At 53.7% G+C, this 26,442-nt stretch overlaps 9 protein-coding genes across 9 annotated transcripts; 5 read left to right on the top strand and 4 right to left on the bottom strand.

Annotated features, from left to right (window-relative positions):
* Positions 1 to 487: 487 nt before the first annotated feature.
* On the bottom strand, positions 488 to 1,393 carry AYL99_10002 (hypothetical protein; the record flags this gene model as incomplete). The annotated part of the gene is made up of 2 exons (XM_018841508.1): positions 488 to 679; positions 779 to 1,393. The coding sequence occupies 2 exons, from the start codon at positions 1,391 to 1,393 to the stop codon at positions 488 to 490; spliced, it is 807 nt and encodes a 268-aa protein (XP_018689217.1).
* A 1,669-nt stretch (positions 1,394 to 3,062) lies between these two features.
* AYL99_10001 (hypothetical protein) lies at positions 3,063 to 5,228 on the bottom strand (the record flags this gene model as incomplete). The annotated part of the gene is made up of 1 exon (XM_018841507.1): positions 3,063 to 5,228. The coding sequence occupies one exon, from the start codon at positions 5,226 to 5,228 to the stop codon at positions 3,063 to 3,065; it is 2,166 nt and encodes a 721-aa protein (XP_018689216.1).
* Positions 5,229 to 5,655: 427 nt separating this feature from the next.
* On the bottom strand, positions 5,656 to 8,809 carry AYL99_10000 (hypothetical protein; the record flags this gene model as incomplete). Its single annotated transcript, XM_018841506.1, has 2 exons — positions 5,656 to 6,088; positions 6,141 to 8,809. 2 exons carry the CDS (start codon positions 8,807 to 8,809, stop codon positions 5,656 to 5,658), a joined length of 3,102 nt encoding a protein of 1,033 aa, XP_018689215.1.
* A 406-nt stretch (positions 8,810 to 9,215) lies between these two features.
* AYL99_09999 (hypothetical protein) lies at positions 9,216 to 10,182 on the top strand (the record flags this gene model as incomplete). Its single annotated transcript, XM_018841505.1, has 2 exons — positions 9,216 to 9,406; positions 9,510 to 10,182. 2 exons carry the CDS (start codon positions 9,216 to 9,218, stop codon positions 10,180 to 10,182), a joined length of 864 nt encoding a protein of 287 aa, XP_018689214.1.
* A 979-nt stretch (positions 10,183 to 11,161) lies between these two features.
* On the top strand, positions 11,162 to 13,438 carry AYL99_09998 (hypothetical protein; the record flags this gene model as incomplete). Its single annotated transcript, XM_018841504.1, has 3 exons — positions 11,162 to 11,276; positions 11,361 to 11,914; positions 11,963 to 13,438. The coding sequence occupies 3 exons, from the start codon at positions 11,162 to 11,164 to the stop codon at positions 13,436 to 13,438; spliced, it is 2,145 nt and encodes a 714-aa protein (XP_018689213.1).
* Positions 13,439 to 14,674: 1,236 nt separating this feature from the next.
* AYL99_09997 (hypothetical protein) lies at positions 14,675 to 15,807 on the top strand (the record flags this gene model as incomplete). The annotated part of the gene is made up of 3 exons (XM_018841503.1): positions 14,675 to 14,689; positions 14,780 to 14,855; positions 14,999 to 15,807. The coding sequence occupies 3 exons, from the start codon at positions 14,675 to 14,677 to the stop codon at positions 15,805 to 15,807; spliced, it is 900 nt and encodes a 299-aa protein (XP_018689212.1).
* A 1,570-nt stretch (positions 15,808 to 17,377) lies between these two features.
* AYL99_09996 (hypothetical protein) lies at positions 17,378 to 18,154 on the bottom strand (the record flags this gene model as incomplete). Its single annotated transcript, XM_018841502.1, has 1 exon — positions 17,378 to 18,154. One exon carries the CDS (start codon positions 18,152 to 18,154, stop codon positions 17,378 to 17,380), a length of 777 nt encoding a protein of 258 aa, XP_018689211.1.
* Positions 18,155 to 18,835: 681 nt separating this feature from the next.
* Positions 18,836 to 19,549, top strand: AYL99_09995 (hypothetical protein; the record flags this gene model as incomplete). The annotated part of the gene is made up of 1 exon (XM_018841501.1): positions 18,836 to 19,549. The coding sequence occupies one exon, from the start codon at positions 18,836 to 18,838 to the stop codon at positions 19,547 to 19,549; it is 714 nt and encodes a 237-aa protein (XP_018689210.1).
* A 1,235-nt stretch (positions 19,550 to 20,784) lies between these two features.
* On the top strand, positions 20,785 to 22,491 carry AYL99_09994 (hypothetical protein; the record flags this gene model as incomplete). Its single annotated transcript, XM_018841500.1, has 3 exons — positions 20,785 to 21,176; positions 21,232 to 21,725; positions 21,827 to 22,491. 3 exons carry the CDS (start codon positions 20,785 to 20,787, stop codon positions 22,489 to 22,491), a joined length of 1,551 nt encoding a protein of 516 aa, XP_018689209.1.
* Positions 22,492 to 26,442: the final 3,951 nt, after the last annotated feature.

Below are 26,442 nucleotides of genomic sequence, written 5' to 3'. Positions count from 1 at the left end.
GAGTGAAGGAGAGAGAAAAACACCACCATGGTGGTTCGGATTCGTTCTCGATGCGCCCAGAAGCGAGAGAACCACGCACAACCCGGCAGCTCACACCTTGATGGCCTCTTTCACTGGGACCGCTCTCTCGGCCGCCGTAGTTGATATGGAGGCGTTGGATCGCCACCCTTGTCGTTGTTTGTGTCTTTTCTGTTTGTCTCTTTCTCCACGCGCTCAATTTCCTCGCCCCCATTGAGCCACCAAATGCTCGAGCCTCTTGTTGGTTGAAGTCAAGTCGCCGGCCCGGAGGTAAAGGGAGCGGAAGCGTCGTGATAACATCACAGTGGAGCCTTCCAGTACCTGGCCTCTGGGCGGCTTTCCCTGGTGAGCTCGTTCGCTGCTCTCCTTTGATAGATATATATTTTATGAGGCACTGCAGAATGCGGGAAGGTCATTCTCTCTTCTCTCCGGCTCGTCGTGGGCCAAGGCGTGCACGCACATGGCACAGTCAGTAGATGCCCTGGCTGTGCTGCAAGGACGCCCAATGCTGGCTGATCAGGTACTCGAACATGCCCTCCTCGTCCTCGAAACGGGCGGGTTTGACCGGGACAGGCTCGGTTGCTTGGACTTCGTATACCGTGCCTCCTTCGAGGACGCCCTCGATCCGCACCCGCCACGAGTCCAGGTCGATGGCGAACTTCTACAGCAACAGGAGACAGTCAGTACTAGTGGACTTGGCATGGCATGTGAAGCAAAAGTAAAGCAAGAAAGGAAAGGGAATCTAAGGTATCGTCCTTACTGAGTGAACATCCTCCGCATTGTCCCCCAGCCACAGTGTCCCTTCTAGCAAGAGTCTTCTCTCCTGCCAACCTTGACGACCTTTCAGCATCTCCTTGATATATATATGATCGAACCGATATCCCGTCAACAGGGTCTTGACCGGGTTGCACTTGACCCTCTCGATGAAATCCTGCGTCAACCGTGGGCCGTCAAAGACGCTGCCATCCACGGGCCCGGTCTTCCTCAGCTTCCGGATGGTCACAGTCTGCAGGTGGGCCATCTTGCCCAGCACGTCGTGCAGCCAATCCGTGCTGAAGCAGTGCGTTTCCAGGATCACCACGTGCCGCATCACCGCGCAGGCTGCCTGGGTGGTGGCAGAGAGGAGCTGGGGCGGCGGGTCTCCCGGGTGGTCGGTGAAATCGAACGTGGCCCGTGGCAGGAGGTACGGTGTCACCTCACTCTGCCACTTTCTGCACACGGCCAGGGACGCAAATGCGGTGGAATGCGGTCGACGGGGCTTGGGTCCGTCCACGTTGGACGGCGGTTGGAGCGGTGTGAAGACGAGGGACTCGAAGGCATACTCGTAGATCTTGTTGCGGATCTCTGCTGGGAGCTGGAACCATGGCAGGGCCATCTTTGAATGCTCTTTGACGTAGATGTGATGTTTCACAGGGAAAGGTGGTCGTGTCGACCTTGTGCACCGTGTCGTCAAAAAAGAGCGATAGACGTTGTCAATTCAGATCAGGCTAGCCCAGCCCAGCAAAGCAAGCAAGCAGGCTAATAGCAGATGAAATAGTGTTGGCCTTTCTGCCCCGGTGTCATGCTCTCTCGAAGACGCTGCTGTTATCCTTCGACGTCGGGCGTATCTATCCCACATGCAGGGGACTAATGGCGGAATGTTGGCCTAAGTAACACCAACGGCTTGCTGACATGGCAACGAGGCGATGTACAGGAAATCCCTTCCTCCACCATAAGACGCTCACCTTTGCTTGGCCATATTATCATCAGTGATCACTACCGGCGATCAGTGGTATCGTCAGCCACGCCGACGCTTTAGCTCCATGTCCTATCCAGCTGCGGCCTCATCGTCGCAGCTCAGTCAAACACGGGGGTGCTGTAAGACATTCTCGTGATGATTAGTACTCTCTCGTATACGCCGCTTGGGACGACGTTGGCCACCTTGGCGGAGTAAGTCAGAGAGATTAGCCAGTCGAAGTGACGAGCTATGTATGGACATTAGCCAGTCTTGGTACTGGAGCTTATCGGAGTAGGGAAGGCCGTCCAGTATGATATGATGTTTGCACGCCTTGGAAACTTGGTGAACCTACCAGCTTGGTAGTACGTAGAGATGATACATCGTCTACTACTGTAAGATCTCTGCGGCCGTCCGTCCCGCTCCCTTCGCTTGGCGTTGTGTATCACCTGCGAATACGTACGTACGAGGCATGAGGCACATTGGCTGGCTTCGAAACTGGGCGTAGAACACATCAGACACGACTGAGTCTTTGGTATACAGGGAAGGATCCTCTCAGGCAATCCGTCTGACGGTGCTGGTGTTGGTGGCCGGTGATTGGTGATATAAATTCGATTATTCGTCCTTATGCAATGAGTGGGCTATCTGTTCGTAGGATTATATGCGAGATTTGTTTGCTCCTGTTTCATCTGTATTATGGAGACTGTGCTCCATAGACAGTAGCGGTGGTCCGGCAAAGAGAGTAGGTATTCCAATAATGCTCCTTGCAATACTACTCTGTACATCTTCCGTACCTGTCCTCCGTGTGGTACTCTTCTCACCCTCTCGAACACTTCCCGTGTGTCTATCCCGCGAGAAGAGCTCCACGCATGGATTGAAATCCCGGTCACAGCCAGCAGGAACTTGGATCCGCTCGTGGCTAGTTGGAGGCATTTGTCGGCTGACCTTCAGTCTGTCACCTCATTTTGGAGTCCCCAATTCCCGGAAGGCTTTGCTTCGCATTGCTGTCTTGTTGTAGCCTTAGTACATGTCGAGGATAGATCTTCCCTCGCCGTTGATCACTCGCTGTAGTTCGGATCCTGCTTGGGATCAACAGTGAGGTTGGGACAACGGCTCCTGGCGACAACTAGCTTGGGCGATCCGATCCGCTCTTTAGTTGTCATGAGCAAGGGCCCAGAGCATGTGTCCAGGTGTAAGAGGTCGAATAGCCTTTGCCAGCCAGCTAGTGTGATGGGGAATCTGCATCGGAGCTCGTCTGAATCCAATTCCAAAGACCCGCGGCACTGACCTGCGAGGTCGTTGGATCTGGTACACACCGACGGCGCTGTCATCAAACCTCTTCTAGCTCCTTCAGACGTGCCTCCCACGCGTCTACGCCTCTTAATAACGTCTCCAGCTCTTCTTTCTCGTCTTCCAGCTTGATCCTCCTCTCCGCGTCCAATGGACAAAACACGTACCCGCCCTGCCCATCAAACTGCAAGATCATGCTGTGGTACTTCCACAGACTGCGTCGATGGCTCACGGTCATCAATGTCGTGCCCAGGCCTTTGGCTGTCTCGTACATTTTCCGTTCCATTTCCAGAGTCACAGAACTGGTACATTCGTCCAGAATGGCATATTTGGGCTTGTGGTAGAAAAGCCGAGCCATGGCGATCCGTTGCTGCAGCCCCCCGGAAAAGACGTCGCGCCATTCTTCCACGGCGTCCCATCCGTTTGGTCGATTGATGATGGCTTCAATCTCCAAGATGGAGAGGATCTGCTTAAGTTGCTCCTCGGACCCATTCTTGGCCCGGAATTCCCGCAGCGTGTCTGGATAGATAATTTGATCTCTCAGGGTGCCTCGGCTGAGGTAGGGTCTTTGAGGAATGTAGAATATATCTTCGAACCGGGGTTTCTTCACCGAGCCGCCATAGACAGGCCAGAGCCCTCCCAGGATCCGGAAAAGCGACGATTTTCCACACCCATTCGGACCCACGATCAACAGGTGATCGCCCGGTTTGATGGCAAAGGTCAACTTCTTGACCAGCACGTCGCCGTTGGGACTCACAATGGGAACGTCGGTGAATTCAATGTTCTCGCTCTCCTCGATCGACCCTCTTCCTCGGAGCACCGCGGCATTCTCTTCCGTCGAGGCGGAGCTGACCAGTTTCTTCTCGAATCGTCCCGCCGACACTTCGTCCATGACATCTAATAACCCGGCAACACGAGACGTGTAGCCTGCCAGTTCCGTGATTTCTTTGTAGGAAAACATGATGCGGCCAAAAGCGTCCGAACTGCTCAGAAGCATGCGCCGGTTCGTAACAAAGGACTCCGTGTGGTCACCTCTGGACTCTCCCGCAGTGAGATTTTGTCCAGGGATTTTGAAGAAGACGGGCAACGAGCACAGCACGAGGCCAAGAGCACCCCAGAAGTACTTGATGACAAAGTCCTCCATAAAGCCGTGATAAAACCGTCTCCTCAAAATGCGATTAACATGTTTGATCAATGTAAAATAACCCTTGTCCAGGCCGTCCTTTTCAGCCTCGTGGCCTGCGTATAGCGCGATCTCTTCACTGTAATCAATTAACCTGGTATGTTGGAAGCGGAACTCTCCCTCTAATCGCGCCTCGTCCGCCACGTATTTTCCGAATGGCGGTGTCAAAGCGCGCATAACGTTGGCGGATATCTGTACTAGTAGAGCCATGGCGAAGAGACCCTCTCCGCCAACAGACTTGGAGAGGGAGTAGTTGTATATCACCATGTCGAGGATGGGTTTGGCGAGGTTTGAGTAGAGTTCGGCAAGGGAGTTGGAGAAGCGAGAGACGTCGACGGTGATGAGTTGGTCGGCGTTCTTTATTCGATCGTCGAGCGCCGAGAGCGTGTAAAACGTCATGTTATTGAGGTACTTTTCGTGAATGTACTGTGTCAGCCGTGTCCTGTAAGCCAGGGCAAGGCGCGTCTGATGGTATTGAAGCATCGAGTTTGTAAAGGTTGCGGGCACTGCCACCAGCATCCACCACACAAGACCCAAGACGAATTCTCGACCTTTGCCCCGGACGAGTGCCGACACGACTTTGCCATCGAGTTCGGCGACATAGAGAGACAGGAGGGTGCGGATAACCAGGAAGACACTGTGGGAGACGATGAGTCTCAGCTCTTTGCTTCTCCAGCCGGGGATCACGATCTTCAGCAAGCGCAGGAGATTGCGAAAGAACTCTCGATTGATTTCGACTCTTTTCTTTCTGTGTTCCTCCTGTTGTTTGTCGTTCTTTGCATCTGAATCTCCCGCTGTCTGCTGCGAGTGCCGAGCGCGCTCACGCTGGATCTCGACTTGCCTCCTGGCTGCGGCCTTTTGCTCGGAAATGGCATTGTGGATTCGATGGATCAGGGCAATGACCAGGGTAATATAAATGGTGCGGGAGATTCTCGTGCGATTTTTGAGGTAGAGGGACGTCAACTGCGAGATGATCTGCTTGACGCTGCGGCCGGGGGGCAGCAGCTTGGACTGGACTGCCATTGTGCCGGTGCAGGGGGAGCTGTTGAAGGTGAGATGGATAAGAAAGACCAAAGGGGTTCTATCACAGCATCGTCATGCCCATGATTAAGACGTCTGGCTTGACATTCCGTCTGATTTTATTCACATGCTTTATGTAAGTCCAGAGGACGACGAGGCGGGAAGCGTCCGGTGTTGGTGGACAGTCCATTGCGTTGGAGCCACAAGCCTCGGTCGATATACGCATGTGCTGATTCCAAAAACATGACGTATTGCATTTAATGCAGTGTTCAGCACAGACGACATACTAAGTAATGCTTTGACTACTGTGATACTCTATACATTGGACCACAACCTCTCATTGCTCGTATCTCATTGCATGAACAACCACAATCACCACGTCCACGCAGCCAAACGTTCATTATCCTGGCCATCGTGTCGACCTTCAGCCTCAAAATCCGTCCAGCAAGTCTTTCAGTGTAATCGGTTTCCGAACGGCATTTGAGAAGCCCTCATGAAAGGAGACCCATACCCGCTTTTCAGCTCTGGTCTCGAGCTTCCCTGCATGTCCCTTCGCCCCTTTTCCGGCCGACGTAGGTCGGCTTTCGTTGATGATCCGACCAAAGAAGTCGCGCTTCATTCCAGCGTGTTTGGAAGATGCCGCCATTGCCTTATCCGCAGCGCCTTCATTTTCTTTGTTGGCTTCAACATCAATCCCTCCATTCAGGTCCGAAGTAGCAGAGCGAGCGTGTCGGATGACAGAGTTTTGCAATAGTCTCTCCTTCCTCAGCTCTTGGTCGAGCACCTGGCGAACTGCATACCGGACCGGTGCGGCGGCTGAGCTCGACTTATCCATGTGATAGCTCAGCAGTGTATCGAGAGGTCTGCCATCTTTGTTAGCAGGGGAATCTTCAATCCGATGGATATTTGACTCACGGTTCCATCCGATATGCATATCCGCCGTTCGAGTGAGCACCTCCACCCTCGATCTCCACGTGCACTCTTTCAAACGAAACATTCAGAGCCAACATGGCTCGAACCGCGTTGCGAATACATGTCTTCTCAGACTCTTTTCGCACACTGGCGACACTGGCAGAGCTCCCGGATCCCCCGATCACGACAGGCTTCACGTCTGGAGCCAACATCTTGCCCACATTCGGTATCAACTCTGTCGCAATGTCGTCCACAGAACTGAACAGTCTTAACAATGACCCTGAAAAGCTCGACTGTAGCTCAGTGAGCAAGGTGCGGTTCTGCTTCTCCGCCTCATAAGCGGCGAAGTCGGCTTTCAGGCCACTGAACGGGTGGATGTCCTTGACTTCTTCCTCAGGCGATTCTTCATTCCACGCTACTGTGCCTTTATCGACGGCTGCAAAAAGATGGTGGAACCCACAGGCACTGGTGTTGAGGTAGGGCATCAATTCCCACTCTTGGCCTGCGAACACCCGACTTGATAAGCTGTCGTGAAAGTGAAGCCATTCATAACTTGCATTTGGTTTTGTCAGCTGTACGTCGTCCTGGAATACTTGTGTTGGATATGTGGCAAAACACTCAGTCATGACTCGGTCATGCTCTCCACAGGTATCGACCATCTCTCTGAGGGCGGTGATTGCTGCCCGCTTACGAAGATTGGCAACTCCGACAGGGTTGCTTTGCGAATCAGCAACCAGTCGCGCCTCGTCTGCGCTGAGAGCAGCCGGAAGATTAGGCAAGCCAGCCCCTTCCACAAATATTCGCTCAACAACCTCTCGAACTCCGCCCCGCCCAAGGCCTTTCTGTCCATTTCGAGCCTCCTCAAGCTGGGGTTCGAGCCATTGCCGTGTAAGCCGGGATTTGGTTTGGTGGGCACGGAGTTTATGTGCAATCCATTCAGCTTGTACGAGCACACTTCTGATGTCGCCCTCTCCGGAACCCCGAGAGCCTGGACCTCTCTGCTTTCGCATGGCCAGACCCCAAGCGTTTTCGCAGAGCCGGCGGACGGCATCGTTGTCACACGCAATGGATTCTTTCTCAAAAACTGACCTGACTCGAGCGATGACCTTGTCCAACGGCGCTTTCCGAACATGGACAATTTCAGCGATCGAGCTCGTCCGTAATGGTCGAAGCGAAGGTGCGTAAACATCGTTGCATACCAAGATTAATGGACGGAGCATTCTGAATCTGTCACCCTTCTTTCTACCTTTTGCAGCATCTTGGTTTCCACTCCCCGACGAGTTTCGCTGGTCGAGCTGCACCAGGTCGATCAACGCCTTGACGAATCCGCCTTCACCGCCACTTGCACTGGACCCTGTGGTGACTCCATCGACCTCATCGACGACAACGCAGACCGGGCGTCCAGCTTTTCTAGCTTTGCCTTGTTCCTTGATACCACGCACCGTCTCCGTCCCGAGGGCATCTTTGATCCTTCCTTTGACCACGTCGCGGCTTCTGTCGTCACTGGCATTGATTTCGAGTACTTCATATCCTGCTTGTCTGGCGCAAACGTGGGCCAGAGTGGTCTTTCCGAGCCCAGGGGGTCCAGTCAGAAGCAGGATCTTTCGTTGTTGCTGGCTTGGATCATTGCCATCAAAGGCTCTCCTGGATTTCAGCTTTGCGCTTCCCGGGAAGACCACTTCATCCCACGTTTTGAGCCACCGAAGGACCTGTCGATGGGTTCTTTCGTCACCCACAAGCTCCGTGAATTTCTTTGCGCGGTACTTCTCAGTCCACATTTGATGGGCAACGGGGTTTGAATCTGCGGATTTCATGGCTCTGGGCAACTCCGAGGCATGCTGCTGATCCTGCCGCTGTTTCTCAAACTTGTCAAGTTGTTGCAGCGTCTTTGCGTCGTCCATCAGCTTGTGGATTTCAATGCCGTAGTACGCCTTCTTTGCACGACCTCCCACGGTCACAGAGCGCTGCGCAATGGTCTGCTCATATGACAAAGCTGTGGCTTTTTGTCTGACGGGAATGTTCAGGGACGTGCCAGAAGACGTCTGCAGGTCTACACCTCCTCGTAACCGCTTTCTGAGAAGTAGACGAGGAAGAGGAGGTAGGTATGAGCTGGACGGAGTATTTCGGCTTGTCGGAGTTTCCGATACACAAGTTACACGTGGAATCTCTGCGAGATCTTCTCGTGGTGATGGAAGGGTTGGAACCCTGTCTGCCAGCAAAACTGGCTGATCAGCATTCTGAGGCCCAGGTTCAGGATTGTGCTTGTCCTCGTCTTCATCATCTTCCACTATGAACCCGCCCACCGTCTTGGACCTCTTCGGTTGCTGCTCGACGGGGAAAGGTTGGAACAATCGGCGCTTTTTCTTGTTCGCAGGCAAAGGTTGTGGTGAGGAGCTGGGCGCATAGGATATGGGAGATGACGAGAACGTCATTATATCCGATGTGAGGCCGTTTTCGGAGCCTTGAAAACCCTGCAATACATCAGAGTTGCTCAGAGTTGCATGTGCAAAAGCATTCAGATCGGCCTTTGGATCAAGGTCGCGATGGTGAAGGGCTTCGAGGTCAGCGGGGCTGGGAGACGACGGGATGATATTGAGATGTTTCGTATGTGCAGAAGTGCTGTCGTTGTGATTAATGTCTTCGATTTTGCTGTCGTCAAGAAGGAAGGACATCTCCCGTTGGTTTTGATCACAGTTGCAGAAGAATCCAATGGCCAAACTGTTCCGCGCACAAACTGTTCCGCGCACACACGCGCGACGCGCTTCTCGAACTGTAACGCGTAGTGTCCGGAACAGCGGGACCCTGCAGCCCAACCAACTCCGACGCCGGCAAATCTTTCGTCATACGATGCGGAAATAGCTACATTCTGTCTGACTTGAATACTCTTCGGCAGATGGAACAGCTCTCTAGGCAAAATTGGGACTGAACGCCCGGTCGAGGTGGGGAATTCGCTTTTGTCAGACGAGACCACTTTTTGCCTCTCAAATCTCAGTCGCTTCAGAAGCGCAGCTCGGTTCTTCGTATCTACAATACCTTTGCTATATTCCAGCAAAGTCTCAATAACTAAAACAATGTCTTATGGGGCATGTCTCCGGTCGCATCGATCCATTGGTCTCCGAGACACCCATAAAACCCGCCTTGCGCACCAATGCGACCCCCAATCCGCCGAATACACTTGATCGCATCCATTCCACGTACCGACACCGATCGCCTCAAGCTGAGATGCACCGAGAAAACATAGGCGACATCTCTGCGAAGAAGTTTGCGGAGTAAGTGGAGCTCCATGGCGACTCTGTGACAGCCTTTTGTGCCTTAGACAACCGATCTAACTGGAGTAAGAAGATTGCGCTGACCCATGCGTGCGAGAAAAAGGTTGCTATCCGGCCCATTGCTGGACGTCTTTGTCGGGCCCGAGGGCCGCCGTTGGTCCTTGCATCAAAATCTCCTCGTCCACCATGCGCGCTTCTTCGACGAGTCCTACACAGTCAACGGAGAGCATAAGCGCATCGAGGATGGCAAACTGGAACTCCGCGATCAAGACCCCACCGCATTCGAACTACTTGTGAAGTGGCTGTACCAGGGCAAGATCGACGACGTCTCGTGGATGCCCAAGGATGTCAAATGGGACTATGCGTTCACCTGTCAAAAACTCTACCTCTTGTGCGACACCATCGGGCTGCAAGAACTCAAAAACCAAGCCATCGACCAATTCCGGCGAGGATGCCATGAAGCGGGTCTCGTTCCTGGTCCGGAAGAGATGAAACCCATCTATGAGAAGACCGCTCCGGACTCTCCCTTCCGCAAACTCGTGAGTAAGATTGCTGCGCGACAGATCATGGACCCCAGCTCGGAGAAAGACGCGACCAGTTATAGAGAGTGCTTCGCCATCAGCCCAGACTTTGCGGTCGACGTGATCAATGCGATCAAGGAGGGAAGTGGCGGGTTATTGTTTGACGATCCAACCGAGGGTAACGGATGTCGGTATCATGAGCACGAGGACGGTGAGAGCTGCCACAAGACGGTCAAATTTAAGGATATGTCCTGAGGGGGAGTGCAAGCATTGGAAAAAGAAATCAGGGCACCTAGAGGCCAGGCACGTGAGCTCCTCCTGACGGAATACAGTAATGTGCACATCGAACAACCAGGTCTCTGTGTTTCCTGTTCCTGTACGGTGTACATGCACTGTTTCAAAGCAGTGGTATTTGTGGTTGTACCACTTCCCAACGGCATACCACAGGGTAAGACATGTGGCGAGCGGTCAGTGACCACCACTGGGACAGGTGGAGAGTACCTTGATCGAATCACCCATCCGTCACCTTTAATGCATTCTCGACCTCTCCTGCTGGGATAGATATCATTGAGAAGCCCAGTCGCTGGACGCTCTCGGAAAAAGTATGGAAGATCGCTTTGTCGAGCTGGTCCAGGAACCGCCGGCTGAATGGTATCTCAGGTCATTTAGCTTAGGCTCCAGTATCTCTGTGAAGTTTTGGGGAGTTTGAGATATGGATATAATACCTTATTTCAGCAATACCTCAAAGCCTTCCATCCGGAAGTCTAGACCCGAAGGTCTGTTGACACGGTCTTTCGAGCCTTGTCCATCACATTGGCTATTTGTTTGACCGAATGGTGCATTAATACCACATAGTCGCTCTTGCACCTTTCTACGTTCTCAAGTGGAAGTCAAGAGACGAGAAACAGTGCAGGGATATTGCAGCCGGATTAACTTTCCGTCGTCCAGGTCACGTGAGTAACCTGCTTGGCGGCGGATCGCAGTTCGATCGCCGCAAACTTGGACGGTCGTGTTTGTTCGCGGCGCAGTTCGCGACAGGGTTTCAATTTCCAGCCAAATACATCAAAACGCACCCCCCCGAGTGATGCATCCAGCCCCCCTCGCAGCCTTAGGCACTTGAAGTTTTCGAGACAGACTGCGCGCACATTCTTTTCCCCGTGCTGGAGGTTCGCGCGACGCCCTGAAGGGCTCAGGTGGTGGATTCCGATAATTCATCCAGTTTCACGATACCACAATGTCCGATTCACACCAGACCCCCGAGTTGAAGCATGAGTCTTCAGACGTCGTCGACCTTAGCGCAGACGGTGCTGAAGTCGCTGCCGACGATGCGCCAGAGATACAGTCAACAGGTACGCGCGTCACTATGTCACTTTCCCCTCGCTCACCTGCCAATACCCTCTGGCTCGAAAACATAAACTGACGAGACTCTGTAGATGCTCAAACGTCAGCCAACTCGAATGGAACGACGTCGGCCAATGCTTTAGATGCCTCCAAGACACCGCGGGCTCAAGATGATCCAGACGGCGAACAGGAGGATGCCGAGATGGGTGGAGTCGACGACGACGCAAAGGTGGAAGATGTTGATGCTGAAAAGGATGGCGCCGAAGATTCTCAAGAGACTCCAGCCACGACACAAGCCGCAGATGGTCAGGCAGCACAGGCAAAGTCCAGCCTTGAAGCTGCGGCCAATTCACATCTCGTGGCTCAGACACATCAGATCATCCTTCCCAGTTACAGCACATGGTTTGACATGCACACGATTCACGCCTTGGAGAAGAAATCGCTGCCCGAATTCTTCAACAGCCGAAACCGCAGCAAAACACCGGCCGTGTACAAAGATTACCGCGACTTTATGATCAACACCTACCGCCTGAACCCCGTCGAGTACCTCACAGTGACTGCATGTCGAAGAAATCTGGCTGGCGATGTCTGCGCGATAATGCGAGTGCATGCCTTTCTCGAACAATGGGGTCTGATCAACTACCAAGTAACGTCTCCCTTGACATTTTGAGCGATTCGATACTGACTGTAACAGGTTGATCCACAGACACGCCCTGCGAATATCGGTCCTCCGTTTACCGGCCATTTCAGAGTCACCGCGGACACGCCTCGAGGTTTGCAACCATTCCAACCCGCCCAAAATACTTTCACCACCCCTGGAAAACCACATCCAGCAACTGAGCGGGCAGCTTCGGCGACTCCCGCAACAAAGGCCGACTTGAACCTTGAGCTTCGACGAAACGTCTACGATGACAAAGGCAAAGAAGTCAAGAAAGCCGAAGACGCAGAGAAACAGACAAATGGCGAAGGGGCGACTGCCAATGGCGCCAGTTCCGGAGCTGCGACGACCAAGGCCATGGACGCGGCCGCACGAGAACCCATCAAATCTTTCAACTGCTTCTCATGTGGAATCGACTGTACGAGATGTCGCTTCCACTACGCCAAATCCGATCCCGTGGCAGGCGCCGCGAATCCCAGTGAGCTCAAGTACGACCTATGCCCGAACTGCTATTTCCAGTCTCGAATGCCGTCCAACCATCGCTCGTCCGATTTTGTGAAGATGGAGGAGCCCGCGTACTCCCACATTCCCGACAAGAGTGCCGCGTGGACTGATTCTGAAATTCTCCTGCTCTTGGAAGGTCTGGAGACTTTTGACAATGACTGGAATGAGATTGCCAAACATGTTGGTACGCGAACCAGGGAAGAATGTGTACTGAAGTTTTTGCAACTCGACATTCAGGATCAGTATCTCGAAGATGGGCCGTTGAACGGTTCCTCCACGCTGAAGACCCTGACGGGAAGAAGCGCCATCAGTCAACTGGACAATCCGGTGCTGTCGGTCGTCAGCTTCCTTGCGCAGCTGGCGGACCCCGACGTGGTTGCGGCGGCATCAAACCGCTCTATTGCCGTTATGCAGAAGCAGCTGCGGGCCCAGCTTGAGAAGGGCATGGGAGGAGCCGAGCAGGGCACGAGCGGTGAGACGGAGAAGGCAGAAGTCAAGTCCGAGGATCAGATGGAAGTGGACGAGTCCGCTCCTTCGGCCGAGCAGCCAACGACGGAAGCCAACGGGGCCAAAGTCATCAACGACATCGCCACGACAGCATTGGCCACGACTGCTGCACGCGCCAGCGGTCTTGCATCCCATGAGGAACGAGAGATCACGAGAATGGTCTCGGCCGCCGTCAACCTGACACTTCAGAAGTTCGAGTTGAAGATGGCACAGTTCGCGGAGATGGAAGAAATCGTGCAAGCCGAGCGTCGGGATCTCGAGAAAGGCCGACAACAACTGTTTCTGGATCGCCTGGCCTTCAAGAAGAGGATGAAGGAGATGGAGAACACGTTCCGTCAAGCCAGCCTGAAGGACCCGCAAGAGGGGATGCGGATGATGCAAGAGGCGGTCACCAGCAACTCGGGCCAGAAGTTTGGCTTCCAGTCGGACGGTGACAGAGGCGAAGGCATCATTGTCAACGACCTGGCTGATTCGGGTGAGGCAAGGACCATGGAGCTCTAGAGGGAGGTTTATCCCCAGAGCGGTGCGGCAGCGTCTGCACGTGATGCGAATGATATGTTCTGGGCAAATACGGGCCACAATGATTTAGGGATTTCCGATCAGAAGTTGGGGATGGTGCATTCATTCACAGATGCTTATACCATGACTGCCGGTGTCCATGGTGGAGGGCACTGACTATGGGGCCTTGGAGCGAGGGACGCATCAAACTTTGACAGCTGGGAAGGATCACAGGGTTGGTCGGTGTCAGGCACACGGCGTTTCTTCTTGTTTTTGTTGATGTTGTTACTCAACGTGGTGAATGGCGGTGTATGTACTACATAAGTCACTCTGGAGGACCAGCCAGCCAGCCATGCAGCCAGCTCCCTTTCCCAAGGGAAAGACGAAAGGGGAAAAGACAAGGGGTTCAGAAAGGAGGGGGCCGGCATTCGTCCAACCGTGTTATCAATAAGAAAGGCTTGCGATCACTCACCCAAGGGGTCTCTCCTCAAGACAAGACAAGAGATTGATGGATAGATTGGTTGAATTGTTTATTTGTCATCCAATGTAGCTATGTAACTCCCCTTGTATGTAGTATTCACCCATGGTCGAAAGAGGTAGACTTTGACAATGCTTCGAAGACAACGCCGACGATGACGACGCGACAACCGCTCAACGTGCCGTCTCTAGGGGGCCCCCTTTTTGCGTGTGTATGTGTATTGTAATATGTGTGTTTGTGTTGTTTGGTTGTGTCTTATTATTATATTATCGAGCGAACTTCAGCCGAAAAGACCCGAGGCTGCTGGTAATTATGTAATTAACAGGCAAGCGGCGCACGGCGATCGACCCGACACCGGATCTTGCTTCCTCCTCTTACATACTCTTTCTCCTCTCCTCGTACAGATCTTAAAAAAGGTCCTACGTCTTGTCTTGCCCTGTGACGCAAAAGGGGGGTCCGATAGAATTAACAATCTCTCTCTTTTTTTATATGACAAAACGTGCACAACACATTCTTTTATCTTGTTTGCCAACAGCGTATCGAATAGACAGCAAGCGAGTGACAAGTCGGATCTGGTGGTGTCTTTTGCGACTACGATAATAAGAGCCTGGGGTCTGGCTTTTGATATTCTCCCCCTTTTGTTCTCTCTTTCCTGCGAGCGGAATTCATATCCTGTTTCACCCTCCCTCCTCCTTTGCTCCTTTTGTTATTCACGGGTTTGGTTCGAGCGAGCAAGCAGAGAGTTCACGGGGTAGGGCAAAATGGTGGCTGACGACGTACGTTGTTTCTCGACCTTCCCCCTGTTTTCGAACTTGAATGGCCGGACACCCCCTTTTTATGGTTGTGGCTAATGTTGTGGTGCACAGTCGTCGAACAAATCGCCACTCGTGTCGTTGATTGCCGGGGGCGCGGCGGGGGGTGTTGAAGCGACAATCACTTATCGTAAGTTGTGCTCTCACCGTCACTTTTCTTGCACCTTGGACGACGACGAGTTCTCTCCTTCTTCGAGGGATACTGCACGAAAGACCGACGGTGGATATGGGAGTAAGCGCAGCAATCTGACTCGTTGGACACCATCCTTGCAGCATTCGAATTCGCAAAGACACGCGTGCAGCTGCACGAACAGACACCCACCCGGAACCCGTTCCTCGTCATCAAACATGTCATCGAGAAGGAAGGCCCGCGGTCGCTCTACAAGGGGTGCTCGACCCTCGTGGCGGGGACGGTGGCCAAGGACGCGATCCGGTTCATCTCGTTCGACACCATCAAGGCGCAGTTCAAGGACCCGGAGACCGGCACGCTGTCTCCTCTGAGAAACCTGATGGCCGGCATCACCGCGGGCGTCGTCGCGAGCACCTTTGCGGTGACGCCGACGGAACGGATCAAGACGGCGCTGATCGACGACGCACGCTCGGAGCGCAAGTTTCGCGGCCCCGTCCACGCCATGGCGACGCTCATCAAGGAGCACGGCGTCCTCAGGGCCCTGTATCGCGGCTACGTCACCACCACGCTGAAGCAAGCCAGCACCACCGCCGTGCGGCTCGGCACGTACAACATCCTCAAGGACTTTGAGCGGCTGCGCGACATCCCCCAGACCACGCTGACCACGTTTGCCAACGGCGCCGTGGCCGGCACTATCGTGGTCTTCGCCACGCAGCCATTCGACACGCTGAAGACCCGTGCACAGTCCGTCCGGGGTGAGGGGGTGGTGGAGGCCTGGAACGGCGTCCTGGCCGATTACGGCTTCCGCGGACTCTGGAGGGGCAGCACGATGCGGTTGGGTCGGACCGTGTTGGCCGGCGGCATCCTCTTCACCACCTATGAGTGGATTGCCGCGTTGATTCAGCCGGCGTTAGAAAAGACCCCGCTCGCACCCGCCACGGCGAGAGAATAAATCCAGCAGCTGCTGGACTGATCGACCGGCTGGATACTTTTAGCTGGGCTCCACGCTGCGGTCAGGATTGAAGGGAGCTCGGCCCGAGCAGGGATGAAGAAGAGATTACCGGCTGCGTGCCCCTTGAGGGCTTCCCGTGGCACATGCACTACGGCGAGACGAGCAACTTGAGCTCCTTCCACATCATTCTGAAAAAGTTCTGCATAGCGAAGGGCGGGGAACTGCAAGCGAATATCGCACGATTTTAGGTCAAGGATGAATGACATTGACTGAGGTCGTTGTTGCATGCGTATTGGGGGAAGCAGAGAGGGAGTGACAACAACTCTACAACAAGGAGGAGTAGTCGACAAACGTGATGTCAACCAGATACATTGCATGAGAGAAGAGACTTCGAAAGCAACCACCAGGAAAGAAGAAGCCTCACATCACAGATCCAGATTTACCCACCGACCGATTGCTCTCTCGCCTTCACTGTCACTCGCTCGGCCCTTTCAGACGCATTCAGCTGAGTCCGCGAACATCATCATACTCAACACTCCCACACACACACACACACACACACATATGCGCATTCTCCTGCAGAAACGATTACGGCATGGCATGTAGTAGGGATTGAGGTCTACCTCCCTTTCTCAACAACCTGTCGACAATCCCACGGCCGGCCGGCTAAAAGTCAGTTCCCACGAAGTGTCTATATCTTATCTCATCCCATCTCTCATCCCCCATCCCCTGCAGTGATTTATGTACTTCATTCGGTGAGAAAGAAATAGAGATCGACCGACCCACTCGACGCGGCTGGCTGGCTGGCTGGCTGGCTGGCTGGCAACAGGACGAAGTGGAGAGACGAGACGAGACGAGATGTGGAGAGCGAGAGAGAGAGAGACAATCTCTAAGACGTGCTGGGTAGATTCAAATCGAGTATAGATAGACAGACAAACAGCAGCGCCGTAAGGGGAGGGAAGAGCTAAGGATCGGCCTCGCTGGCTGGCTAACTGACTGACTAAACCCCTTTTTTTTTTCCCTTTTTTTTTCGAATTTACTGTACATACATACATACATAGGCTGATAGTCATAGATGGGACAGGGACGGGGACGGGATGACGACGAAGTAAGTAAGCCTAGAAAAGACTTTTGTACAATTATGTGTGTATGTAACTAGTGTGTGTTATGGATGTGTTCCATGGATGTATGTATGTATGTATGTACGTACGAGGTGAAATGTACGTATTGGCAGATGGAATAGATACAGACAGCGTACATATTCTAATGCATGAGCTGCCTTCCCCTCCCGTTCCCCCTGCTAAAGGGTAGGCTCACAACAGGGAGTAATTATCAAACTATGGTTGTTTGATTTGGACAGAGAGGTGCCCCCCTTCCCCTCTCCCCCCCCCCCCCAAAAAGACTCTCGCTACATATACTGCCACTTCGCTTGTTGTCTCACATCCACATCATCATCGTCATCATAAGGCATTTGTCTAAGTCGACCATCTCGTTGCTCCAGTGGCCTCCAAGAGGGCACACCGTCGCCACCACCACCACCACAACAACAGCAATGCATCTATCCATGGACCTAGGTATACGACTTGACCAGGGCACGAAACCTCCGCAGAGGCTTTTGTGCCCGGGTGCTCAGCTGCAGGGTCAGACGGGCTAGCTCGGGCGCCATGCCGACCATGAGAATCTTGCGGCCGGCGCAATCCTGGGAGTCGGCCAGGTCGAGGGGGCTGTTGTCGCGGGTCATGGCGTTGAAGCAGGAGTCGGCCTCGACGATCCAGGCGGCGAAGGCGTCGATGAGCTCCACGAGCGCCTCGTGGTCGTAGTAGTCGGCCGCCAGGAGCAGGGAGGCCAGGCTGTCGAGGATGCGCTCGACGGCGGCGATCGTGCCCACGAAGCGGCGGTACTTGAAGCTGAAGAGCGAGAGGCGGCGCTCCCGCAGCTTGCCGCCGAACAGCGCCGCGAACACCGACTCGTACTCCCGTCGGAGGTTGCCAAATGCTTGGAGCCAGCCCCGGCACGCGCGCGAGGCCTCCAGCAGGCCCATGTCCATCGCCCTCCACGACTTGGCATCGGGCTTCTCCCGAGACGTGCCCATGGGAGTCGGGGGCCGGAGGATATATGGGCTCGGCGGCCGTGATCGTGATGATTGTCGTCCTGCTGGCCTTGGAGAGGGAGTCTCGATGATGGTGATGCCGGCCCCAGCAGCAGCAGGACTCGCGGCGGCGAGGTCCTCCACAAAGCGAGAACCTTGCCCGTTGACCGGGAAGTTACCCAGGGCGGCCGCTGAGATGGGCACCACCGTTCCCCCTTGGTTGAAGCTCGAGGGCTCTCCAGCGGCAATTGGTGACATGTTGGTTGTAGAGGTGAAACCTCGCCTGCGCTGGAGGGCTCCTGACGGAGATGTGTTCCGCCAGATCTGTGGGATGGGAGAAGAGGATGAAGACATGACTTGGTGAGATGGTTCTGCAAGTGTGAAGTTGGGGTGTCAAGACAGCACTGGTGATATGGTGAATGAGATGGTGAAGACGGAAGAGATGCGAGCAGAGTAGAAGAAGCGTTGAGCGATTATATGGCTGTCTTTCACATGAGGACCTCCTTTTCCACCACGGTACGTGCGCCAAGTGTGACATTCTGGTGATGGGCCAGAGATTCTGCCGGTCCAGGAGAATTAAGCTATAGGTACCCATGGAACAGCGGGAGCGACAGCTCTGTAAGTCGACCTAGCGAGTGCTAGTGGGAGGACTGTGAAGTGAATCTTCCGTCAAGTAAATGTGAAAGTTGTGTGAGAGGAGGACCTCATCCTCCGAGAGTACTTAGACCCTAGTGACAACAGAACAAGACCAGGCACATCTCCAGTCAGAGCGATCGATATATCCAAGAAGTTTGTCGCGCCGCGCCTGTCTTGCCGGACCTGTCCTCTCTGTCGCGCCCACCCCACCGCGACTGAAGAAGCAGAGAAGCTTCTGTGCTTCACAGGAAGAGCCTTTGTTTGTGCCAAGGGAAGAAGAACCACAAAGCCTTGTTCCTCACCATGGATTCTCAGTTTCTCAGACGGTGGCTCTGGCCCGCGACTCCAAAAATAGCACCCCCAGCATTTCGCGTCCGCACCAAACTCAACTCAGAGGAGGCCGTTCGCAGGCTGCACAAGATCCGCGACTCTCTCCAGATGACCAAAGAGGAAATCGTCGATGTCTGTCGGATGGTGGAACGCGACGGTCGACTCCAGGGGGCGTTGTTCAAGACCGACGCTGAGCTCTTGGTGACCATCCTGGCCGTCCGCACTTACAATGTCGGGGAAAGAGAGTATCTTGGGACGGCAGTACTTACATTTGAGCGGTTGATGGCGCGAACAAGGGCACTCTTTCTAAAAGCACACCCAGCCGTCCGTACCTATCAAGGCTCAACACCGAGCGAACTCCATTTCCTTGCGAGCACGCTGGCCGACGAGCTCTACAACAGTATGGCAACCCTCACGAATGTGCGAGAGAGAGTCCGGAACGAAGTTTATCCTGACCTGGCCGCGAAGGTCGAGGTCCAGATTAGCTGGAGCAAGTGGGTTTGCCTGCTATACACGAGAAGAAATAACGGGAGAGAAATGAAGGCAGAGCGAGGAGGAGGATGTGGTGGTGGTGGTGGCAACGGCATCATACGGGTGGCGGAGGAGCATCATGAGAGAGAGCACCTGTTCACAGCAAACGGGATGGCGTACAATGGGGGACGTTGTCGGTGTTTGGACTATCAATGAAGTGTGGTCAGAGGGAGTTGAAGTGGCAGCAAAGTGGTCGGCTAAAAGTCACGGCGTCGTCGATATGATTCGATACGTGAGCCGTTCGGTCTTTGGGGGGCCAGCCAGTATACTAGCACTTACCGTAGGTGCTGCTCTTAGCGAGGTAGAGCTGTCTTAAGCTTTTTCCCGGCACCTGTTTCCCGGCTTCCAAGTGCCCAGCCCTCCCTAATCGTCCAAGCAACTCTAAGCAACGCCCCCAGCAATTTCCGGGCCTGATGAGGCCTGGCTATAGGCTTGGCCTGGGACAGTTGTCGCCCGTTGAGTCCGCCACCCACGTAACGCCAAGCTGCGCCCGGTATCTAGTCAGCCCACCATTTGGTCTGCAAGGACATGACTTCCTCCCGACATTCCACGAAGACACCATTACCGTTCACCATTCCAGTGTCCTGCACACTATCCGGAGCCCTCACGGAAACCCAAAGCAGTAATCTCGTGGAATGTCCAGAGAACACAGTCCGAAGCCTTCCATCTCCTCCCGTCGAGCCGTCTCATCCCTTGCGTCAGGCTTTCCGATCTATCCTCGCCGTTGGGCTATCAAGAGACTAGAATCGAGAAATAGTGGCACCAAAAGGGTGAACCCTAGGAGCCAGCAGCCGTCATGACTGCCTGCAGTCGTGCATCCCCCTGTCGATGGGATAGCCATGCCCGACCTGCGCCGGTCGAAGGCCGAGCGATGTGACGCTCTCGCATCTGTGATTGACGCTCTAGCGCCAGCAGCCTCTCCTCCAGCTTCGTCTTATTCGTTGCTCGCTCCCAGATCCCCCGCAATTTGGACAGCCAGAGGGTCCAGTCAGACCAGCTGCGAGCCTGATTCCCTTCCCCACGAAGGAATGCTCCAGTATTCCCACCAACCACATAGATGCCATCACCTGCAATCCGTTTGCCGTGTTACCACACACCACTTATCTTTGCAAAGGTCGGGTCTGTGCCGATCAATTGCCGTTTCCCTGCTCGCGTGCAACCACGAGAGAGCTGCCAGGTGAAAAATGGGACCGAGTTGACCAGCATCCCTTGCAGGGCCTCATGACCACCCGCTCATTTGCCCTTGGGGGCAAGAAGATAAAAAGGGTCGATCGCGCCCTCCGGTGAATGCGCTGTGCCTCTTTCCCCAAGCCTGACCCGCCTCTCTGTGGAACGTGAGGCTACACAAGACTTTGTAGACGTGTGACTTCAGCCAGACAGACCCCGTCAACATGGCTCACGTCCACTCTCCCACCAAGGAGACTGTGCCCGCGAATCGTCACTACGTCGACGAAGACGAGCTCGACAGCACGCACATGTCTCCAGGCAAATATGCGGCGACCAGAATCAGCACCCTCAAGCCTCCCATGGCAAAGGCACCGAATCCATTCACGCTGCTGGCCATGCTCAACACCCAACAATGGCTTTTCTTCCTCGTGGCGTTCTTTGGCTGGTCGTGGGATGCCTTTGACTTCTTCACCGTGTCGTTGACCGTGTCTGACCTGGCCGAGACATTCAACAAGAGCAACACGGATATCACGTGGGGCATCACTCTGGTGCTCATGTTCCGTTCGGTGGGATCAACCATTTTCGGTATCGCGTCTGACCGATATGGACGGAAGTGGTATGTCTTAGTCCGGTTCAATGCGTCTATTGAACTTCTAAGCTGACTCGAAAAGGCCCTTCATTGTCAACAATATCCTCTTCATTGCCCTCGAACTCGGCACCGGCTTTACCCAGACCTACGGCCAATTTCTCGCCGTGCGCGCCCTCTTTGGCATTGCCATGGGCGGCTTGTATGGTAACGCAGCAGCGACCGCACTGGAAGATTGCCCCCCAGAGGCCCGTGGTATCATTTCCGGAATGCTGCAACAAGGCTACGCATTTGGGTATCTGCTTGCCACGGCATTTGCTCGTGCCCTGGTCAACACAACCTCGCACGGTTGGAGGCCGCTCTTCTGGTTTGGCGCCTGCCCGCCAGTGCTGATCATTTTGTTCCGTCTGTGTCTCCCCGAGACCAATACTTTCCGCGCTCGCCAGGCTATTCGTGCGCAGCAAGGAACTTTGGCGGGCACTTTTATCTCCGAGGGAAGAGTCGCGTTGAAGAGACACTGGATGCTTCTCATCTACTTGGTTCTTTTGATGGCGGGTTTTAACTTTATGAGCCATGGCTGTAAGTTTGTCCCGGAAAGCTCCCCCCAGTCGTTTCTCTCTAGAGTTTCTGGTCACTGCCTCCGCGCCACAAAGAATTCGAAATGCTGACCAAAGAACTAGCCCAGGACTTGTATCCAACAATGTTGACCAACCAATTCAAATTCTCCGCCGACGCCGTCACAGTCACGCAGGTTGTAGCCAATTTGGGCGCCATGACCGGCGGCACCGTCATCGGGTACTGCTCGCAGATCTTCGGCCGTCGCTTCAGCATTATTTTCATTTCGATCGTTGGTGGGGCGTTGTTGTATCCCTACACCTTTGTCACCTCCAAGGCCGTCATTGCGGCGGCGTTCTTTGAGCAGTTCTGTGTCCAGGGCGCATGGGGTGTCATTCCGATTCACCTGATGGAGCTTTCTCCCGGTTCGCTGCGGACGTTTGTCGTGGGTACTTCGTACCAACTCGGCAACTTGGCCTCGTCGGCCTCTTCCACGATCGAGTCCACCATCGGCGAACGGTATCCCCTCGCGCCTCTCATCAACAAGGAAGGGAAAGCCGTCAAACGATACAACTACGGCAAGGTCATCTGCATCTTTATGGGTGCGGTTTACGCCTATGTCATTCTGCTGACCTTGATCGGACCAGAGAGGCGAGGCAGGAGTTTGGACGTGGAGGACGACGAGGACATGGCCGAGGTTACCCACATGGATCTGAGGCACCACCAGGTTCCGGTGGAGCACAGAGATTCCAGCGAGGACGACAAGGCGGTCGCGAGCGAGAAGGTTTGATTGATTCGGGATGGGATGATGGCGCGACGATAGGGCGATTCTCGGGCAGCAAGACTGTACTGTGCTGTACCGGTTAGTGTTGGGGACGCACAGGGCGATGTTGACCCGCTCAGGAAAGAGGAACACGGGACGACCGAAGTGTCATTACTCGGTTTATGATGTGATGAGGGAACGATGCAAAGATACCAGAACCAGAGCCAGAGCCAGATTGAAATGGGCTGGCGCAGAATGGATTTCCAATTACGAAATGCATTTCTATTCTCGGTTCCTTACTCGTGAAGCCGTCTAACACGTATATACACAGTGTCCCTGCTTGAAGGACTAGCCCCTCCCCGCTCCCCCCTCTTCTCTCTCTCTCTCTCTCTACCTGTGTGTGTGTGTGTGTGTGTGTGTGTGTGTGTGTGTGCCTCCCTCTATTTCTATTCCTCGTACACATAACGTAGGAAGCGGATATCTATCTCTACAGGTCCTCCTTGGCCGCTGTGCGGTGATACTGTGGTATCACGTCACGTCACACTTATACATAGGACAGTTTCTCTCCTCCTCCCGAGACTCGGTATGGCTTATATTACATAAATAAACCCCAAGCCAGGAATGAATGAATGGATGAAGAATCCTTGCAAGGAAGAAGAAGGTATTGTTATCGTTCTTCTCACTCAATCATTCATAAAAAACAGTGCTCGCGAGGTACATGGATACACACACACAAACACACACACACGCGCGCGCGCATGCATAGCTAGCTACAAATAGCAGTCACTAGGTTTCTCGTCCCGCATTGATACATACATACATTGCATCCTACTGTATTAGGATCCGGAGCCCGCAGCATTGTAATATTAATATCGATAATGGGGTATGAATTAGTTCCTGGGCGTGTTCGTTGCCCATGCCATGCCCACCTGCGACCTGCCTGCGAGTCAGCAGGAGCTCACCGTGTAACTCATCCAACCTAGGTAATCCTCTTAGTCACCGGGATAGGTCGATTAATATGTAAGTAATACTTGGTACACAGTATGGGATGGATGTTCGGAGGCCGAAACTTTTGGTTACAGTATGTCGACTTGGCCCTGATGACGTCGGCCGGTCGGTTGGTCGGACATTCGAGCGATGGAACGAAAAGTGTTACCTTGGTACCCAGCCGTGCCAGCCATGAGGATGAGAGGATGAGAGAGTGAGGAACAACAACGGCACACGGGGAGCCTTTAGTTCCGTCCCCGAGGAGATGGAGATGCAGGACTACCACCGAGCACAGGGCGTTCGATAATACATACTATAGTGTCGACGGATCACAAGTCGCGAAGGTGCGTCGTGCGCATCCCGGTGGCTTGTGGTGGCTGGTGGCTTCCACGTTCTGGCCCGTTATTTGTGCGAGGAGCCAATCTCGTGCCATCGTTTTGTGGCGTCTGTGATTGTTTGCGAGATTGTGTGGACGGAGTATGAGCTCTTACTCCTGAGTAATACTATTTGGAGGACTCGACGGAGTAGTACAAAGTACCTCGTACTCGGTACTCGTTCTCAAATCTCCTCGCGTCGGACATTGCATACACGCGTCTCCATTGAAGTCCCTGTGGCCGCTTCGCAGTTGATTCTTCCCAATGGAGAATGATCCGTATTTGTGGTCCGTGGCGACGAGAGATGTTTGAACCCAGTCAGCCAACCCCAGTTCGAATCCATGAAACTTGGGGGCTGTGAAGGTAGTCAACCACATTACCTGCATCCAAAGCGAAATTTTCTTCCTGGAATGCTTGGATCGATTAAGGTGGGCTGAAGTGACATTGATCGGCCACGTAGAAGAGGATGATGTATATCAGATCAAGGAGAGAAAAGAGAAAAGGTACCCAGACGGGTAAGAAGCCAGTACAACCTACTTCGAGAGCTGCATCGAGATTTCTGAAATGCTTCATGAGTCGTGTCCCAAGTCGCGACGGAACGTCTGCCACCCTCGCTCGGCTGTGGACGGCTGAATTCGTGCAGCCACCATTTCCAATATGTTCATTGAGGGTGTTTGCCGAGGAGCCTTGTTCAAGATTCTGCCTCGCAATCAATCCTCTGATAGCAACTGTCATCGAAACCTTTCAACAAAGCATATAACCTTGATGTCAAAGCTCGGGCGGTCGTTGGCTCTGGCAGTAAACTCCCGCCCACTATCACTGGACTATCGGCCCTAGTGGCATCAGACTTTGCCTGACGCGTTAAAGTCTCGCAGCCACCCTTACCTCGCCTGGAAGCAACCCAAAGCAACGCCTTGTTTCTCTGTCGAGCGAAGTGAAGAGGCTGGCTGATGGGGTGAGTGCGGGACATGCCACCCCGAAGATTAAAAATAGCAGATCGAACGAACCTCTCCTCAGGAACATAACCAGTTAGTCGTCTCAGAGTGTGGGCGTGGGTGGAGCTCGATCCTAACGCCATCGCGCTGGGGCCATGGGTCAGATATAATAACGGCATGGAGTATCTCCAGATCCTTCGTGGTTGCTTCGTCCTGGTAACTGAGCCTCGACTCCCGATATTGGCGTGTTTCTACTCGTAGCTCTCATTCCGAGGCTGGTCGTATCCCACAGTCCCGAAATCCGTGCCTGCAATGGATGAGAGTGTCAGATTGGGGAAACGCTCTTTGGAAGGTTTTACATAGTTGGCATCGCCATCCGTCTACCTGTAGTAGCCGTATCAGGACAAGCATAAAAGAGCTAGGCTGCCATCGTATCAGATTAGGGCCCGAAAATGCTGCTTGTGTCTTCCTCAGCTGTTGGAGTGTCGATAACACACCGCTTGTATCTCAACTCGGGAAACGCGTTTGAGCTCCAGCATCGCAGTAGCAAGCTGGGAGGCCAATGGAGACCCTTGCGCAAGTGCCGCATCACACGAAGTATTGTCTGAAGCAGCTTGGTATCTGGATTCCTCTCTGCTCTAAGTTTAATATCGGGGCTTTTCCCAGCGTCTGTGCGCAAAGCTAGGACCAGGGCCCGCCGTTGCTATCTGAACGTTCCCTGCCCCTGCTGTTTGTTTCTGTGCCTGTGCCTGTGCCTCGAGTCCACAATAATCCTGCATTCGATAAGTCGCATATTTCACCCCAGATGGGAGAACAAGGCGGATAAGAACTCCGTCGAGCATGCTCCGAACAGAATGAACAAGAGGAGGTTGGCTGCCTAGATATCAACACTATTATCCGCTGTGGCAGACCGGAGACCGATAAGAAGCGAGATGAATGACATGGCGAGGCTTGCGATAGTTACCAGCAGAGATGGATGCCTGTTGATCATGTAGATAAGACAAGCAACTAGATTTTCTGCGGCATTGAGATCTCCTCTTACTCAAGTTTCAGAACATTGTTCATCTTCGGCCTGGTTTGAACAGGTGGCTGGATAAGTACGAGGTAAGCTGTGGATTTCGACAAAACCCGTCCCCTTGTACCGAGTACATTATTTGCTGGCAGGCTGCAGGGCCGACAGGAGCTCGACATAGCTTCATCCGCATGGATAACCCATAATAGTAGTGTCCTAAATCCTCGTCGTGTCTGAAATCCTGCACCGCTCACTATCTCATTGGGAACGAGTCGACCACTGGAATCGGAAGGGTCTGTTGAATCGATGAGTGTGATCTGCCACGTCTTGTGGTGCTCCGAGGTGGAGGCGAGATACGAGATCCTTCGAGGATGGTTTGATCGACGCGCTGAGGTGATGTGTGGCTTTTCGAGATAACAGGAGAGCACTCGTAGGACATATGGGTTTAGTTCAAATCTCTTGGAAGAGGCATGGAGGATGGAGTGGATACTTCGGGAATCAGGGCAGGACAAGGGTCGACAAAGAGGGCTGATTGGCGGTGATTGGTGTACCTGACAGACATTTGTGTATCCTGGGGGAAATGCGGCAACCCGGCACAAGACAGGAGAAAAGATGTTGCCGATCGACTCGAAATGTTCATGCACCTTTCTGCGTGCAAAGGGGGCAAAGG

This window comes from Fonsecaea erecta (assembly GCF_001651985.1).
Source record: "Fonsecaea erecta strain CBS 125763 chromosome Unknown Scaff10, whole genome shotgun sequence".
NCBI classification, from domain to species: Eukaryota; Fungi; Ascomycota; class Eurotiomycetes; order Chaetothyriales; family Herpotrichiellaceae; genus Fonsecaea; species Fonsecaea erecta.
This window is presented reverse-complemented; position numbering and strand designations above follow the sequence as displayed.